At 54.3% G+C, this 16,751-nt stretch overlaps 5 protein-coding genes across 5 annotated transcripts; 2 read left to right on the forward strand and 3 right to left on the reverse strand.

Moving 5' to 3' along the window:
- Window positions 1–522: 522 nt before the first annotated feature.
- Window positions 523–2,437, forward strand: GCG54_00005029 (uncharacterized protein; the record flags this gene model as incomplete). Its single annotated transcript, XM_045405062.1, has 2 exons — window positions 523–1,310; window positions 1,363–2,437. The coding sequence occupies 2 exons, from the start codon at window positions 523–525 to the stop codon at window positions 2,435–2,437; spliced, it is 1,863 nt and encodes a 620-aa protein (XP_045271246.1).
- A 5,672-nt stretch (window positions 2,438–8,109) lies between these two features.
- Window positions 8,110–9,861, reverse strand: GCG54_00005030 (uncharacterized protein; the record flags this gene model as incomplete). The annotated part of the gene is made up of 4 exons (XM_045405063.1): window positions 8,110–8,178; window positions 8,492–8,550; window positions 8,604–8,986; window positions 9,188–9,861. The coding sequence occupies 4 exons, from the start codon at window positions 9,859–9,861 to the stop codon at window positions 8,110–8,112; spliced, it is 1,185 nt and encodes a 394-aa protein (XP_045271247.1).
- Window positions 9,862–10,998: 1,137 nt separating this feature from the next.
- Window positions 10,999–12,616, reverse strand: GCG54_00005031 (uncharacterized protein; the record flags this gene model as incomplete). The annotated part of the gene is made up of 6 exons (XM_045405064.1): window positions 10,999–11,531; window positions 11,581–11,702; window positions 11,756–11,867; window positions 11,919–12,380; window positions 12,432–12,506; window positions 12,565–12,616. The coding sequence occupies 6 exons, from the start codon at window positions 12,614–12,616 to the stop codon at window positions 10,999–11,001; spliced, it is 1,356 nt and encodes a 451-aa protein (XP_045271248.1).
- Window positions 12,617–13,147: 531 nt separating this feature from the next.
- GCG54_00005032 (uncharacterized protein) lies at window positions 13,148–14,200 on the forward strand (the record flags this gene model as incomplete). The annotated part of the gene is made up of 1 exon (XM_045405065.1): window positions 13,148–14,200. One exon carries the CDS (start codon window positions 13,148–13,150, stop codon window positions 14,198–14,200), a length of 1,053 nt encoding a protein of 350 aa, XP_045271249.1.
- A 181-nt stretch (window positions 14,201–14,381) lies between these two features.
- Window positions 14,382–14,819, reverse strand: GCG54_00005033 (uncharacterized protein; the record flags this gene model as incomplete). The annotated part of the gene is made up of 2 exons (XM_045405066.1): window positions 14,382–14,585; window positions 14,640–14,819. The coding sequence occupies 2 exons, from the start codon at window positions 14,817–14,819 to the stop codon at window positions 14,382–14,384; spliced, it is 384 nt and encodes a 127-aa protein (XP_045271250.1).
- Between the last annotated feature and the right edge of the window lie 1,932 nt (window positions 14,820–16,751).

Consider the following 16,751-nt stretch of genomic DNA (forward strand, 5'->3'; position numbering starts at 1 on the left):
TGTTGCGCTCTGCTGCAACGCACTGCCTTAAAACTTTCCGGCCTCCCTCCCACCCGCTCGACTTCCTGATCCCCACCAACCTCTCTTATCACTCTCTCACTCACTCCGGCCGCTCGTCCGCTCCCACCACCTTCTTTGCTTTTTTCCTGGCCCTCTCCCCTGCCTCACCTCATTTGCGCTGCTCTGTGGTCCAGCGACCTTCACAAAAGCCCGTGTCTCGCCATTTTTCTCCAGCGATTTTGCATGCATCCTCTTTATACCCATCATCATCCTTCTGCACACAGCCTGAGTGCATTCCCCTCACCTGCGAGTCCCTCTGAGAATCCGCAGCAACGTCCCCACATCTCACTCAACCCAAAAATAAACCCTGGATGATCATTCTCACCGCCGCCTGCCACCCACGACTAACACAATTATTTCCAAGATTTTTTCCAAAGAGGAAAAAAATTAAATAGGCATCATTTTGCTCGCATAGAAGCACCTCGCAGTCATCTCTAGACTGCTCCATCACATTCACCAGAAATGGTCTCAACCTACCAGATGCCGACCTACTTCAGACCGAATCCCTTGACCGTCGACACAAGTCAAGCGCAAAAGTACTACGAGGAGGAGGACCACAGCATTCTGGACGAGAACATCTTGGATCACAGCGCGCTCGACTCGGGCCTGGAAATGTCGCCCCCCATGGCCGACAGCCGCAGGGAATCTTTCGCCGTCGGCGGCTCGCTCTTCTCCCCAAAGACGGAAGACTGGCAGTCAGTCGAGATGCAGTCGGTGCCGTCCAACAACCCCTTCCACATGGAGCAGCACAGCAACAACCCCTTCATGCGCCTCGACCACGCCCAGCCCTCGCCCTTTGGCCCCCAAGGCAACGCCTGGTCCTTGAGCAACACCTCCGGCTCTTGCACTCCCCTGCAACAATTCGACGGCATGCCCGCGGAATACGACAACAGCGCTCTGTTCCAAAGACCTACCGTCCAGGGCCAGACGCCCTTCACCAACCCCACCGGCCAGATCAACATGTTCGCCTCCATCGGCTCGGGCAACCAGTCTATCCCCACCTCACCGCAGAAGGGCTGGATCGGTCAGTCAGAGTCCATGGCGAAGAAGATGCGCCCGGGGAGCCCCACCATCCGCTCGCACAACGACATGAGGAGAGGTGACGGCATCCGCAAGAAGAACGCCCGCTTCGACATCCCCGCCGAGCGCAACCTCAGCAACATCGACCAGCTCATCGCCCAGTCCACCGACGAGCAGGAGATCAAGGAGCTCAAGCAACAAAAACGTCTCTTGAGGAATCGTCAAGCAGCGTGAGTAAACCACCACCGTCTATGACTTGCACACACTAACATCCGACCACAGTCTCGACTCTCGCCAGAGGAAGAAGCAGCACACTGAGCGCCTCGAGGATGAGAAGAAGCAGTTCACCGCCGTCCTCACCGACATGGAGGAGGAGATGGCCGAGATGAGGCAAAAGATGGAGCAGCTCCTGAGGGAGAAGCAGTTCCAACAGGAGTACATTGAGTCTCTCACCATGGAGAAGGAGGAGATGATCCGCACCCACACCATCGAGACGGGCGAGCTCCGCAAAAAGGTCAGCGTCCTCACCGACCACGTCCAGCGCCTCGAGAACGCCGCCATGGCCGCCCCTCCCAGCAACGCCTTCGTCTCCGGCTACGATGACATGGACGGCATGACCATGCCCGGCACCTGGGACAACGTCAACTTCCTCGGCGAGTACCCCATGGAGCAGCAGCAGCAGCAGCCCGAGGTCAAGCAGGAGCTCCAGGTCGTCCCCGCCAAGAAGGCCGAGGTCCCCTTCCCCGTCGACGCCGACAAGCCCTCCTCCTCCCAGGGCGGCATCCTCTTCATGCTCTTCCTCGTCGGCGCCTTCGTCCTTTCCAGCCGCTCCACCCCGGCCATCCCCCGCGTCTCCGAGGACGTCCGCGCCGAGGCCGCCACCCTGCTCGAGAACGTCTTCAAGGACGCCGGCGTCAACGAGGCCTCCAACACCCTCAACGCCGTCGCTCCCCAGCCCTCCGGCGGCTCATGGGTCGTCGACCAGGCCTCCGTCGGCCTTGGCGGCGACGCCGCCATGTCCGGCGTCGCCCCCTCCATGCTCGGCCAGCTCGGCGACTCCCTCACTCAGCCCACCGAGGAGCAGGCCAACGAGCAGCTCTTCGGCCTCTCCGCCGCCCAGTACAACGGCGTCAGCTCCCAGGACTTCCTCAGCAGCGGGCCCACGCCCGCCGAGCGCGCCACCAGCCAGGGCCGCAGGAACCTCGCCGACGCCCTTGCCGCCATGCGCAACTCCAACAAGCAGTCCGCCGCCGAGGTCTACACCCGGTCGCTGCTGTGGGACCAGATCCCCAGCGAGGTGGTCAGGAATTTCGCCAAAATGGTGTCCGAGTCCAACAAGATTGGCACTGACGAATAACGAATGTCTCTGCACATGAATGAACCAAAAAAGAAACGAAGCAGCACGAGAAAAAAGAGAACCTCAACGATCTCATGATCAAGACGAAACCAAACATATCTTCACACCAAAACATATTTTCCTTTTCTATTTCTCCCGAAGCGCCTCTCATCATACACTTCTTTACCGCTCCACCGCGGGACCCCCCAGACATTGTTGCTCACGCACCAAACGATCCTCTTTTTTCGCCCCCAAAACAAAACCATGATCGAAGCTCCTTCGGGCCTCACTTTATCTGCTTGTTTTTACAACTTGTGTCCTTATCTCCTTGTGTGTTTTCTCGGTATCTTAGCAAGCAAGCGAGCGAGCATTCTGGATTTACATCTGTCGCACAGTCCTGGTATCAGTTTGTTGTTATCTGCTTTTCCTTTTGGTATTTCCATCTACTGCTTATTCCCAGTGCGGGGCGAGCAGCGGAGGCGGGCGGTTGGGTTTTAGGGATGGATGTACAATGGGCGGGAATGGGATGGGATGGCGGTCACAACGGGGGACAAAACCTGGAGAGCAGGTCTCATCACATTTAGGAGGGCAGAGAAGGGATGGATAGCGGTTGCTTTGTGTTTTTGTTTTGTTTTTCCTTTGATATTTTGCTTTGTGCTTCTCATTTGTTTCTATTTCCTTATTCTTTTTTTCATCTTGTCTCGAGAGAGATGGCAAGCGACACACATTGCGCGCAACAGATTGCGGCGAAAGAAACGAAGAGGAGGAAGGAAGGGGACATCTCACGACGTCCAAAGAGGAAGAAAAATGACAAAGTCGAAACGAATCTGATGATCAATGAGACACACACACAAACACACATTCAACGCTCTCACGAAACGCGCGCAAATAACATCGCTTTTTTTTAACCGTCCATTTATTCACTTCGACACATACACACTATCTTTTCGTCCATTTACTTTGTTCACCACACACACACCAAACATTTTTTACGGACGTCAACGTTTACGACGACGAAAACAACAGTTCTCAGCGAAGAAATCACTTCCAGCACAGCGAGCAGAAGGAAAGCGGGCACAGCGCGGGAGGGAAATGGAAAGCATTGAAGAGTTTACTAGCAGTGGAGGACATTTGGTTCCCCCTCAGGATTCTTATTGTTTATTTTCTACTTCAGTGGAGGAGCCATCTACATCAAACCCAGAAAGGCCGGTTCTTGAAAGATAGGCGGCTTCTTGGGAGGGTTGGGCTTTGGCTTGGGCCTTATTTTTTCTATTCATGTAGCTACTTGCGAAGCTTTCTTACCAAAGCACTTGAAAGATACCATGGAAACTCATTTGTGTTTTCTTTTTACTACTACCACTAAATCTCGCCTCCTTGATTGCCAACCGTGATTTGTGAATACTTCTGAGCAGATGACTTTTTTCACTTGTATGAGAAACTTGGCTATAAAAAGTCTAAAAAGTCGTAAATGGTAAGGGATGACCTTGCCTTCCACGTTGATCGTTGATCCGATCCGCGCTGGGCGCAAACACTGACAGGTCTGGAGGGGGTATATCGAGGGCCGTGATAAGATATGATCTGCGCCCGTTGGTCACTCGCGTCCCCGAAGCAGTGTTATCGAGAGGAGGGGTCGACAACCAGAACCCCGTTTTCGCCATTGTCGTCGTCAGTTCCCCTCGCACTATTGGCGAACAGCAAAGTTCGGGGGCGCAGTGTTAAACGGAACGCATCACCGTTTGTTCCTTCCTTCCTGCCTTAGTCTTGGGCGATGGACGGTACGGTACGTACGCGCAATGTGTAAGGTGTGTGTAAGTGTGTGTGTGACCTGCGGTTTCTGTTGGAGATCACGTCCACCGTCTCGGGAATGGCACCCGGGTAGGGAGTAGGCGGTCTTTCCTTGGTTCTTGGTTTGGAGTAGACCAATGGGTTGGGGGGCAGCAGCAGCTTTGATGCGGCATTAGCGTTGTTTTTGAGGTTCTCTGATTGCATGGGAAGGGCAAGGCAAAGGCCTTTTTACTGTGGTCGACGGCGCGGCGCGTGAGATGGTGGGCGCAGCGCAGACCTGGGGCTGGATGCGGGTGAGCCTGTGGTAGTGCGGCGCGGGAAACACGGGAAATTCTTTTTTTCTTTTCCTCTTGGGGGCCCGTTTCTGGCGATGTTGCATGTAGATGGATGGCATCGCGGTTGGTGGTGTTGGGGGATCACAATAGCAGCAAACGGGCGTAGCGGCTGAAGAGGGATGGATGAATGGGATTGTTTCTTCCCTGGGAAGCCACCAAGACCCCCGCGACCCCATTGTATCGTGCGGTTGAACAATAAAAGCCACAGCCTGCTAGAGGGTAGCTTTGAGTCTTACATCTTAGGCCGGGAGGAGAACGAAAAGTGCGGAGGCTGGTGAAAGGTCCCTTAGCCACCCCTCAAGGGCGAGATCCCGCATTTCTTTCCTCGGTGCTAAAACATAGTGCCATTTGCGGCCTTCGTGGGAGGAAAAGGCGAAGCAAGCTGCGAGCTTCAGCACGATGATGTACACGGGAGGTGACTGGTGTGTCTCTTTCGCGTGAGTCGTCGGCTCGGGTTCCGATGAGGTCAGATGGTGATGAAGACGGCCCGGATTAGATGCACCGTTGGGAATACCGGCATCTCTCAAGCCAGAATATGAGGCAACGCTTCCAGATCATTGGGTCACGACAGACTTGCTACCCATTCCATTGCCCTGTATTGCTCCCTCCTGCCCGGCTCTCCGTCTTCACTAAAGTCCCCAGATAGATAGAGAGCCGTACGAAAATGGGAGAATGTGGTGAGACGGGAAGGATGTGGCGGCGGACAAGATGCTGAGATTGATAAGGTGGTACGTAGTAGCAGCCCAGGTCTTTGGTGTAAGACGGCAGGCAGACGCAACAGGAGGGGGGTCATGATGGATGATGCGCGGTCGTACTCGATGTGCGTCTGAGACATTCTGGAAGTCGCATGCTTGGGTGCTCGCTCACGGGAGCTGGGAGCTGGGGGCCAAACGGCGCGGTGACGGTGAGCGGCGCGGTGTAGACCTAGGTCTGCGGCGAGGAATCGGAATCGCACTCAACCATCGTCATGCTCCTTTGCTTAATTCTGCGCCGTCCACCCGCGGGAAGATATTCATCTTCCGGCCGCGCGGTGCGAAAAAACGGTGCATAACATTGAGGCCCATAAGGTAAGAAGAAGCCCCCATCTTCGCGGGCTAACGTAGCTAGGATGATAGGACCATGTGGCTAAGGGGCCTACCACGGTGAAGAAGGTGAACTGCTAGCTAGCTAACCCAACCTAGCCTGACCTTAGGTGAAGGAGCGGCGCGCGGCCTTCAATCATTCACGAGTGGCGAAAGATGCGACCAGCCACATGTAGGTGAGCAGGTGAGCAGGAATATACCTAAGCGTGCATGTTCGGATGGGTTCATCCGTTTTCCGTCGCGATGCCATCACGGCGCGGACCTACCTTACCGCAGAGCGTCGAGAAGTTTCAAGCCAGGGCATCTTTGCAAGTTTTGCTGACGTTGCACTCCTTCATTGGATTCGCGATGATACAAACGGCCAGGAGAGAAAGGAAGAAAACACCAGATGAACGCTCACCTGTCGTTCCATGATGCGCGCATCCCTTGCTTAGTCTGAATGTCCTGCATAGGCCCCGAAGCTGCGAATCTGTGAGTTAGCGAGAGAGGGTTCGGTCTCTTTCCCCCTTCCCCAGAGCGAAAACGCGAGGCTAAGGTACGGTCTACTGTACGACCTGTCCAGCTGAGTTGCAAGATTTTCCCTTGGTACCAAAGAACCAGGCACACATTGGCTGAACGCTCCTCCTCATCCGTTAAAAAGCGTCGCGCAGGTTTCGCATCAGGGGGCCTAGAACCGCAAGATAGTTTCCCCCTTTTTGGCCCCTGGCCTGAACACAACGAGCACAAGCTTAGGACAAATCTAGTGTGTGCCATGAAGCCCCAAGCTCGGAGTGGAGTGTATCCCCCCTCCCCTGGCTCGGCAACCAAGAGGCGTCTCGCGACCCCTTCGTACAGCGATCGAATAGCAAGTGACTGCTCACTCCTCAATCCCCACAGGCGTCCCCCTGAAGCGGCGGGAAACCGCATGGAAACTGGGAACCACGAATGTCTTTCACCCCGCCGGCGCACAGCGCAACGCAGGTTCATGCGTCCAACACAAAAGGAAACCCAGGCCGCACACATACGTTTCCAAGTTGTGCTATCCTTTATCCGCCCTTTGGACGACGGATGATGGGCTTGTGGCATCCCAACGCTCCCCAGGAACGGGAAGGGGATGGTCCTCGAACGACGTCGGGAGGAACTTTGCTTCGGCCCGGACGAGGACGGCGGGATCGCCGGAGGGTGGACGGAGAATCGGCCGCCAAGTCTGGGGCCGACTACCCCCGTTGAGGAGTCCCCTCTAGGTAAACAAAGTTGTGCTTTGTAATATTATGCAGTACTGATATTGGGTATGAGGCTCTTCTTTGCCCAGGGGGTATGATACAACTAAGAAAATGAAGTAATGATAAAACATGCCTCCCACTGCCCAAGTAGACACCACCACTCTATCCAAAACTGACCGTAGGCTATTTCAGCTCAGCTCGGGTGGGTCCCAGGTCCTCGCTCCGATCCGCGAGGCCTCTTCGCCCCTCTCCAAGAGCATTGGCCTGTTCCCCATGCTCACGAGACCTGCATGTCTGTCGTCCAACGGCGTACAGCATATTCCTAGCGGAAACCCACCGCACTTTGAATATACTGCATGGGAGAATCTATTTGCCGCAGCACGCTTGCGCCACCTAGGACGATTCTCTTTCGTGCTTCCCGTTCCATCACGGGGGCCATTCGTTACAGGGAAGGGGGCCTGCCAGCTTTCTATCTGGTCTCCCCTATCGCGAGGTTCCGGTTCACGACGGGAGCACGATCGGGCGAATGGACACCCGCTCCGTGCAACGATCTTGCCTCTCAGTGGCACAGCGGCAGCAGGAAAGGAATCGTCGGGGGACAAACAGGGGGGAAAGCGTGTACGGCGCTGCCGTCTGTATAGCCGTTTCGAGTATGCTATGCCCGTGTCACCGATGACTGGTTCGGCCGTCTTACACGTTTGCATCCCCTCGCTGATACGGAGCCTTGGCCCTCTCTACTTCTTACCCTTGCCGCCGTCCGGATCGTACTTATCCTTCCAGATCCTGTTGGGTTGCGACGGTCAGTACTGGTGTCACCGGAGTGTTGGATCACAGTGGTGTCAGAGAAAATGCAATGTCGTCAGGAACGAAAGACGCAGAAAACGGGTAGGAACAGAGATCGCGATGCATGGGGGCACAGCGACCGCAACACCCCCAGTAACCCCAGTATCGAGGCTCAGAGCAATCCTGTCGGAGGCGGCGCAGCTCAGCGCCTCAGCGCAGCACGCAAGAGCATGCGACAAGTGAGAATTGCGTGCATGCTCCGGGGAGACTTGCTGACAGCCAAAGCTGCCAAAGCAGGGCGAGCCGCCGCTACTATTGCTACCGCTGCTGCATCTTGGGGTGCAGGAAGGGCCGGCAGCCTATCAATGCCGTAGCGCGCAAGTCATCCGCGACGCGCTGCAGGCTGCCCCCCTCCCCCACGACGACTCGATGCGTCTACCGGATCCGACCCTTGGGGAAAACCGAGCAAACCAAACGGGAGCAAAACAAAAGGAGACTGGCTCGACTTACCATGAATTGCCTAGTGTTTTGTTGCCGTTCTTCTCGGCCAACCGGTAGTAACGGGCTGCTGCGAACTGGACATGTCGTCAGCCTCATGTGATGAAATCGAGCATGCGTATCGGCGGGTGTCATTCGCGGCCGCGAAAGACGGCCGCTTGATGCCCAACCTGACCAAAGCAACTTTGCTGACGGCCCCTTGAATTGGGCGTTCCTGGAGTTGAGCTCATCTCATGACATATGCGGTCCACGGAGCAAGCCACACACACTTTCTGAGGCGAGTGAGGCTCGTTCAAAGTTTCCCCAGAGACGCCGTCTCCCGTCCCTGTTTTTGCCGACGCCGAGATGCGTAATATCTCCAAGCAAAAACTGATATGTGACGAAACTTACCTTGTCCTTTTTGCAGCCGAAGCCCTCCAAATAGCACCAGGCGACTTCGTTCATGGCGTCTGAGTCAAGCAAGGCTGGTTAGCGTACCCGAAACGAAGCATTGGGCGCTGACTTGACGCCCAGCGGCGCGTCATGAGGGCATATTCACCAGTATCTCCAAGGTTCGCTGCGGTTTCGTAGTACTGCAATTGGATGTCAGCCCTCGCCTCTTCGGTCATGATGGCGACTCTGCAGGTTTTCTTCCTCCCGCCTCGAGCCCCTATTCGGACGGGGAAACCAACCTGCTTGGCCGCGATTGGGTCCGTTTTCGTGCCCCAACCGTGTCTGAACGAATTCGCCAATTCGAAGATGGCCAGAACGAGCTCTCCCTTGGCAGCGCCACCCTTCTTGAGCCCAGCCTTCAACGCCATTTGCTCAACGGCTGCCGCGTTCGATGCTGCCGCCGACAGATACTTGATCGCCCCCTCTGGATTAGGCTCGCATCCCCAGCCGTGCCTATCAACATTCCCGAGTCAGCAATCGCGTCACTCGATCCGTCCACCACCCCAAGCATCGTGGCACCCGTCGCCCCCCTCTAAACTCCCCGATGCTGTGTGATCGGCCGACGAGCCGGCATGCGACCGCCCCATGGCCACGGGGAGGCGACGGCAAGCCTGCCACAGCGGGGTCGAGACCAGTCTGGACGTCTAGACTTACCTCAAAGCAAGCCCGTACAGGAACTGACTGAGGGTGTTGTTCGCTCCTTTCGGATCAGCCAAGCGGGCGAACATGGCCGTCGAGTTCTCGTAATCCCCTGCCTCATGCAGCCTGATGGCCTCCTGGATATCCTCATCAATGGCCGGCGACGACACGGCAGCGCCATTCGAGCTGTCCTTCGCCCCGCCGACCCCCTGCCCGTTATCATGCGACGGCGTCGCCGGTCTGCTCTTGTTCGACGACGCCAGGATCGTCGCGCGCTTCTCCCAGGCCGCCTCGTCGCCCTCGGCCGTGGTTACGATGTCGGGCAGGTTCTGCGGGACGTTGTCGGAGGAGGCGGGCGAGCGGCTGAGGTGCAGCCGTTCCGACAGCCGCCTTGACCCTTTCGGGTTGCCGTTCGAGCTCGCCTGGGAGGACACGGAAGGGCTGCGGGAGCGGTTGCCGAAGAAGACGTCGAGGCTGCGTCGCGGCTTCTGGCCGCCGCCGCCGTCTTTGGGATTCAGGTACTGGTCGTTTTCCACAGAGACGGTTGGCGGGTGGATGACCTCTTGCGAGTGTGTGTCTGACCGGATGAACTTGAACTCGGGGGCTGCTAGCCTGTCCATGGCGTCCTGGCTGCTCGGCTCGCCATTGTCGAGGTTGTCTTTTTTCTTGAGTATGTCGCGTATACCCATGATGATGATGGTGCCTAAGATTAGTATACTGCTACGGATACAGTCCGGGTCACGTTTCGGAACGGAAAGAATAGAGAATAGAAGGCACAGAATGCAGAAATAAGATATAACGAGCTCAAGCCTGGAGGATCAAGAGGCCACGAGCAGCTGCTTATGTGGGAGCGCAATGTCGTCACATTTGGTGCTATTCTCAGCTTCAGGCAGGACGGAGGTGGTGCAGCGACGAGGGGCTGAGCTCCAAGGCGGTGCAGCTCAAAGGCGACCAAACCAGACTGAACAGGGCGCTTTCTGCGCGACCACACAACCGCCTACCTTACGATATACCTAAGCCATCGGCCTGACGGGTCCCTCCTCCCCCCATCGCCCCCTTCCATTAGCGCCTCGTCAGCGTCTAGAGAACGTAGCAGTCTCGGGAGGAACAAAGGCTCAGGAACCACTGAACGCGGCGGGTGGCGCTGGACTCGGAGGAGCGCCGCTGGGCAGAATGGGGGCCGCAAGTGGAGGAGAGGACCGAGGGGGGACTTGTTGGAGAGTTTCCAGTGTGTCAGCGCACGAAATGTCATCGAATGGCGTTGTTTTCAGGAGCCCACAGGGTACGAAGGGATGGCGGGGTAAATTTTAATGGAAATTTTAATTGATTTAATTGAGACATCCGAAGCCAGCTGGGGACGGCCCGCACACGGAAATGATGCCCGTCCGAGGCCCAAGCGAGGTTGCAATCCTTGGCTTTGAGCCTCCAGCACTAGGTATGTCATTGTAATCTTTGATTTCAATCACTGGAGTCTCATGCCCTATCATTTCATCCGACTTCTCATCCATGATTAAAGGATTGTTGATCATTGATCACCTCTCACGCCAAGACTCGAGCTCATCAAGTTCCACAATTCTTTCTTGGATTATCTCTATCCTTTCTATGTATGTTGTTCTTTGTGCCAAGTATCAATTCTTTCGCTCTTCTTGGGTATCGTTTGTTCGCTGTTCTTTTCCCGGTTGCCTCCCTCAAGGAGGCACGCTTCCTCAAAGGGTACAATTCTCGTTTCCCCCAAGATTAGACTCCCTCAGGAGTAGATAGCAAGCATGTCAGTAAAGAAGGCGGACCAATTGCGGCCGCTCTCACCAAGTGGCACGAGGTCACGATCAGAAAGCGATAAAGTCCTTTTGAACTCTAAAGTCAGAGTCGTCACCAACAGGATCGTTGATAAACTCCTCGACCTCGTCCGAGTCCACGTCGTCGCTGTCGGCCGATTCTTCGTCGCTCGACAGATCCTCCATCTCGTTGTCGTCTGTGCGCTTCCGAAGGACGCTTGCCCTCTCGCGGTGAAGTAGCTTACAGCCCTTGGTTTTACACTTGCCCGTGTTGCTGAAGTCGGGGCACTCGAAAACGTGTCGCTCTTCGCAGTTCTCTCCCTTGTCGCAGTAGCCGTACATGCCGAATGAGCGACAGACCAGAGCACCTGGGGATACACTAGAGTGAGCATAATGGCAGTTGGGGTTCGCACAGTTGCCCTTGATGAAGTGAACACATGTAGGGGTGCGCTGAGGGGTCAAGTCATGGGAAAGATCACAAGACTCCTCATGAGCGCAGGTTCCCTTGTGAAGCAACTCCCGGCAGACGGCAACTTTCGACGCGTCGTGTTGGTATCGGCAAGCAGGGCCTTTCGCGCATGAACCTAGATAGAAGTTGCGGGGTTAGTTTTGTCCAATACTTATCATACCCACTTGAGCAACGTGATTCCAAGTTTGTCCGGATGAATGACGAGTTGTCGGGTGAGAATGTGAATGAAATACCAGTCAGCGAAAACATGCTGCAAGGCACGTCGACCTTCTTGACGCCATGGTGGCTGCGATGGTAATCGGGATTAGCGGCTGCATACCAGTGGCATGGGGGACATACCGATGCGCTCTGAGCACGCCAGCGCGATATAAATTGCCTCTCTTGCTTCGATGGAATTTGACGCCTCCAACGTATGTGACCTTAGGAGTCGCACTGACGGGGTGAAGGTCTCCTGTGCAATAATCAACGAGTGCCCAAGGGGCAAATGGCGTTGGCGACTGACCGGACACCTTCACGAGCTTGCTACCGTTGTTGGCGACGCGATACCGCAATCCCTGAATCTCGATCTCGTGGTTCCCTACAGCTGTCGTGTTAGTAGGGGTGGTCGGAGCACTCGCATGTCCGCCGTATCGCTGGAAATGGTTGGCGAGTTGGGATTTCTCGCGTGCTTCCCGTTGAAGCAGCTTCTTTTGTCGAGTGGCCTCGATGGCCTTGGCGGTGGCTTCGTTGGTCTTATCGTAGACCGCTGAATTGATTAGCGACATCTGGCCGGGTGTATTCTTCGAAATCCAAGAGCCCGAAGAAGCGATCGAGCCAGATGCCTCGGGAGTAGGCGAGTCGGAAGGCGGTGTTTGTGTTCCACTGTTGTTGACCACCAGAGATCTGTTGCGGAAACCCGATGGTCCTCGAGAGGAGGGGTACGGGGAATGCCTGTGGGGGTGGCCGCCTTGTCGATGGGGGTTGTCTGGGTCGTGTGAGTGTCGCGCGATGCCGCTGGACGCATGATGGGACGTACGTCGATGGTATGACGCCTGGGAGCTGGGAACGGACTGAACACCAGCTTGCTGTGCCTTGTGCAGGTTGATCTTGCCTATTGCCACCATATCAGATTGAGCGCTTTCCCAGTTTTGTTTGCAAGGTTGTCGTACCGGCAAGCTGGCTGATACGCGCCAGCAACTGCTGCTCCTCTGATGAAGTCATTTCTCGGTTAGTAGATTTGCCGTAGGAACTTCGTATCGAAAGCGCTATTAAATGCGACAGTCTTGGAGTAATTGCGACGAGGAGCCTAACGATGTTGTTGGTAGATTCGGATGAGATCACTGTGGTGGGAAGGAGACGCTTTGACTTTGCCCTCGATCTGGGGCTAGTGGAGAAACACAAAGTGGGTCTTTCCGGCCCGATGGCCAATCCCAACTGTGGAAAGAAGCTACTGCAAGGCTGAGGAAAGAACGTGAAGAGCTGCACTCTAATTGCACCTTTACCTTTGGAATTTGGTGAAGTGCCGTTCGCCTGCTTGCAGCCATTACCTCAAACGGATCCTTCTGCTTGAACTCAGGAACACCTTAAAGACACATCGTCTACTGGAAGTTTGAAACTGCTTGTATTATTCTCAGCAGGCTTCTACTATTTTCATCCAAAGCCAAACATCTTCAAAACACTACTTCCACCTTTCGCGATCAGAGCCGAATATTCCACTTCGCACGACATCAGACCAAAACAAACCCGAAGAAAATGTCATCTTGGGATCTTCTGGACGACAAGGAGGAGGCGGAACTCCACAAGACGCGTCTAGTTAACATCGAGGAGAAGCCCTTCAAGCGCATTACGAAGAGACTCGCCTCGATCTCCGCCATCGCAAATGCCCAGACGAAACAACAGCCCACTCCGCCTCCCGAGGGCGCAAATGGCGAGAAGGACGCCGACACCGAAATGAAGGAGGAAACCGCTGCCAGCAAGACCCGCGAGATCAACCAGATCAAAGAAGACCTGACCCTTGACTTCGCCGCCTTCGAAAGCAGCATCGCCCGCCTGCAGTTCCTCCTCGACGCCAACGTCCGCGAGCGGGCACGCTACGAGGCCGACCAGAAGCGCATCCTCGCAGAGTCGCAGAGCGTACGCGAGAACAACACGAAGCTGCGCGAGCAGCTGGACGGCGCGAAGGCCACGCTTGCTCAACGTAAGGAGTATGACAAGCTGGCCAACGCGTTGATGGCCAAGGGACTGCGACCGCGCGTCGAACAGGAAGCCAACCTGAAGAAGCTGGAGGAGGAGATCAAGGACCTCGAGCGCGAGAGCGAGACATACGGTGTGACGTGGCGCGAGCGGAAGGAGCAGTTCAGCAAGATCATGGACGAGGGCATGTTGCTGCGCCGGCAGATTCGTGACGAGAAGGAGGAGGTCGAGAGACGCGAGGGTATGAACGAGGACGAGGAGGACGGCGAGGCTTCCAGAGGAGGACAGACACCGCGACACGTCTCTAGTGGAAACGTGACGCCGCACCCCGACAGTGGCGCCATATCAAGAGCGACACCCGGTCAAGACGGCCAGTCGGAGGATCAGTCAGAAGGTTTGAAGCCGCGGCCTGGTGGTTTGGGAAGCTTCTCGCGGTCTGGAAGCGCCGTACCAAGCCAAGGCGGCACGCCTCGTCCCCAGCCTGACGATGACGAGATTGAGGAGGGAGAGGATGTTGAGATGGACGACCGGCAGGACGCCCAAGTCACTTCTGGAGGCGACACACCCCAGATCACTGTGGATGCGCCGGATAGCATGGAGGTTGACAATTAGACTTTGAAGTTTGCAATTAGACAGAAGAACGACACGGCATATTTTAGCTTTGAGGAATGATTCTTCTCAATTGAGATACCCATTAACGCGAGCTGCGGATTTCATGACGCCTGCCTGCCCTTGATCACAACGCGGTTCCCAGCCGGATTCATTAAAACACACAAACCATGGGTCAATTGCCTTACGCCGAGGCCGTGGGAACGTTGACAGTGTATGTCTTCTCCTCCTTGCCCTTCGACAGGGCCAGCTTGGCCGTAGCCAGCTCGTCCTCAGTGGCGCCGCCGCTCTCAGCCAGGGCAATCTGCTCCTCCAACTTGACGGTCGCGTCCTCGACGCGCGTGCGCAGGGCAGGGAAGACCTTCTCCGTCTCCTCCACAGCCAGCTTCTGTCCGGGCGTCAGTCACATCGCTTGGGGCAGGGGAACTGTCAGTGAACGAACCAGCTGCTTGAGCATGTACTCCCGGTTGCCGTCTTCATCGGGCTTACCCTCCTTGATCTCGGCCTCCAGCGTCGCCACCTTAGCTTTCTGCTGGATAAGCTCCTTCTCGTAGGAGATCTCCTCCTTAAGAAGACGAGTGACGGAGAGAGTCGCGACGGTGAGCTGGGAAGGGGGAGCCATTGTATCGGGAGTTGTGGTTGTAGTCGGAAAGTGAGTAAGTGGGTAGTGGGGTGCCTTGGTTTTTTCCTTGGAGCTGGTTCAGTTGAGTTTCCTGGGTAAGGTGACGTCTGGAGTTGAAGTGGGAAAGGGTAGATGGGGAATGGTTGCAATGGTTCTTCGAAAGGCTGAGAGTTTTGTACAGAATTGATGATTGCTTACCTGTCTGCCTTGCGCGTGTTGCTTGGCTGATTGATTCCTGCTTTTTTGTTGTTTACACGGAATCCCGGCTGTTCAACTCTGCTTGGCTGGCTACGTCAAGGTGCGCAGGCTGGTGCCTTGGAAGGTCAAGGGGATGCGCTGTGGTGGGGTTACTTTGGCGGGGTACACCCCTGGCGATCTTACCTCAGCGCGCATCCCTCCTATCGCGTCAACTCTTCTTCACCAACACACAACGGCTAACATTGGAATATATCAGAACACTAAGTGGAATTGTTAAAATCTGCAGAAATGGGTACATAAAAGTTCGACTCAGGCACTAGTTTCAAAAATGAAAGACCAGTTCAAGACGGGAAGGTGTGTCTCGGCATTTCTGGCGACTTAGGTTGACATGAAGGCTCACTTGAAGGCTCACTTGAAGCCTCAAACGCAATGCCTCTTGCCCATTATATGAGAACACACAATTTTTTCCTCAATCTCAACTCAAGCCCAAAGTTCCCCTCGTTTGACCATGATGGAGGGGTATCTGCCAGATCGATCGTCAGTCTGCATGAGTGCCTCATCAGGCTGTGTCAAGACGCGGTCTTTTTTTCGTCGCCCATGAGCGGCTTCTTCGAGCCTCATTGGGGCAGAAACACCAGCATCGCCTGTGAAGATGGTCTTCACCGACACTTCTTCAGCGGGGCGGCCGTGCGGTGGTCTCAGAGAGTGAGACCTTTGCCATTCACCGCCCTCGCGGCAGAATCATATTCGCCCTCATCGCGTCCTGTTCTCTGTTTAGTGTCTCAGAGGCTTTCGCCGTCTTCCAGGGCCCCCCCATCCGCCTTGCCTTGGGACGTGCAAAGATTCCATTCGCTTGACACCCAGAAGCGCCTTGGTAAACGCTGAACTACCATGTCGGCTGCTCACCAATCTCATCGTCCGTCGTGAAGAACGTAGTTCAACAAGTCTTGCTTTCTAGTCGCCAGTTCTTCGTCTGGTCTCGACCCAACACTCTTCTCCGTCTCAGTTGTCCATCTCGGTTCTTCGTCTCAGTCCTCTCAAGCTTCTTCTCTGCGATAAGAGACCGTCTCGCAGTGCGCTATTATATATCTATTAAACTCGTCGATAGTAAGCTATTCCGCTTCGTTCTTATCTCTATTACTATCCCTTCTGTAGCTAATAAATACCTTTATAAACTATTTACTAACTTCCTATAGTAGAATTTACTTACTCTAAAAAGGAGAAGCGCTATAGAACTTAAAGTATTTCTTAGAGAAACCTCTAGAAAATTATAAGGGTCTAGCTACCTAGACTAGAAGGGCTTAGGGACAGTTCAGCTAGACTAAGCTAAAAGGATAGAGAACCCTATAGAGATAGAGTATAGAACCTTCTATAATAAGGACTTAATAAGTACTTATTAAAAGGTTAGAAAAGAAGATCTTAGAAGAAATAAATAAAAATAGTATAGTAATATTATACTTATTTTTTAGGTATTTCTTCTATTAATTTAATTTAACTATAATTTATAACCTTTAAATACCTTTATAATTCTTTTACTTCTACTTTATTTTAAGAAAGTTAATAATAATAATAATACTATATATTTAAGTAATACCTATTAATTAAACTAAGAAACTTATATTTAGTATTTACTAAGTATTAAATAAAATAGCTTATATAAGTTTATATAAAGAAGATAGTTTTAATAAATAATTAGAAAATAATATAAATTAATAAAAGGAGATAAGAAGTTAT

Source organism: Colletotrichum gloeosporioides, assembly GCF_011800055.1.
Source record: "Colletotrichum gloeosporioides strain Lc1 chromosome Unknown consensus_2, whole genome shotgun sequence".
Classification (NCBI taxonomy): domain Eukaryota; kingdom Fungi; phylum Ascomycota; class Sordariomycetes; order Glomerellales; family Glomerellaceae; genus Colletotrichum; species Colletotrichum gloeosporioides.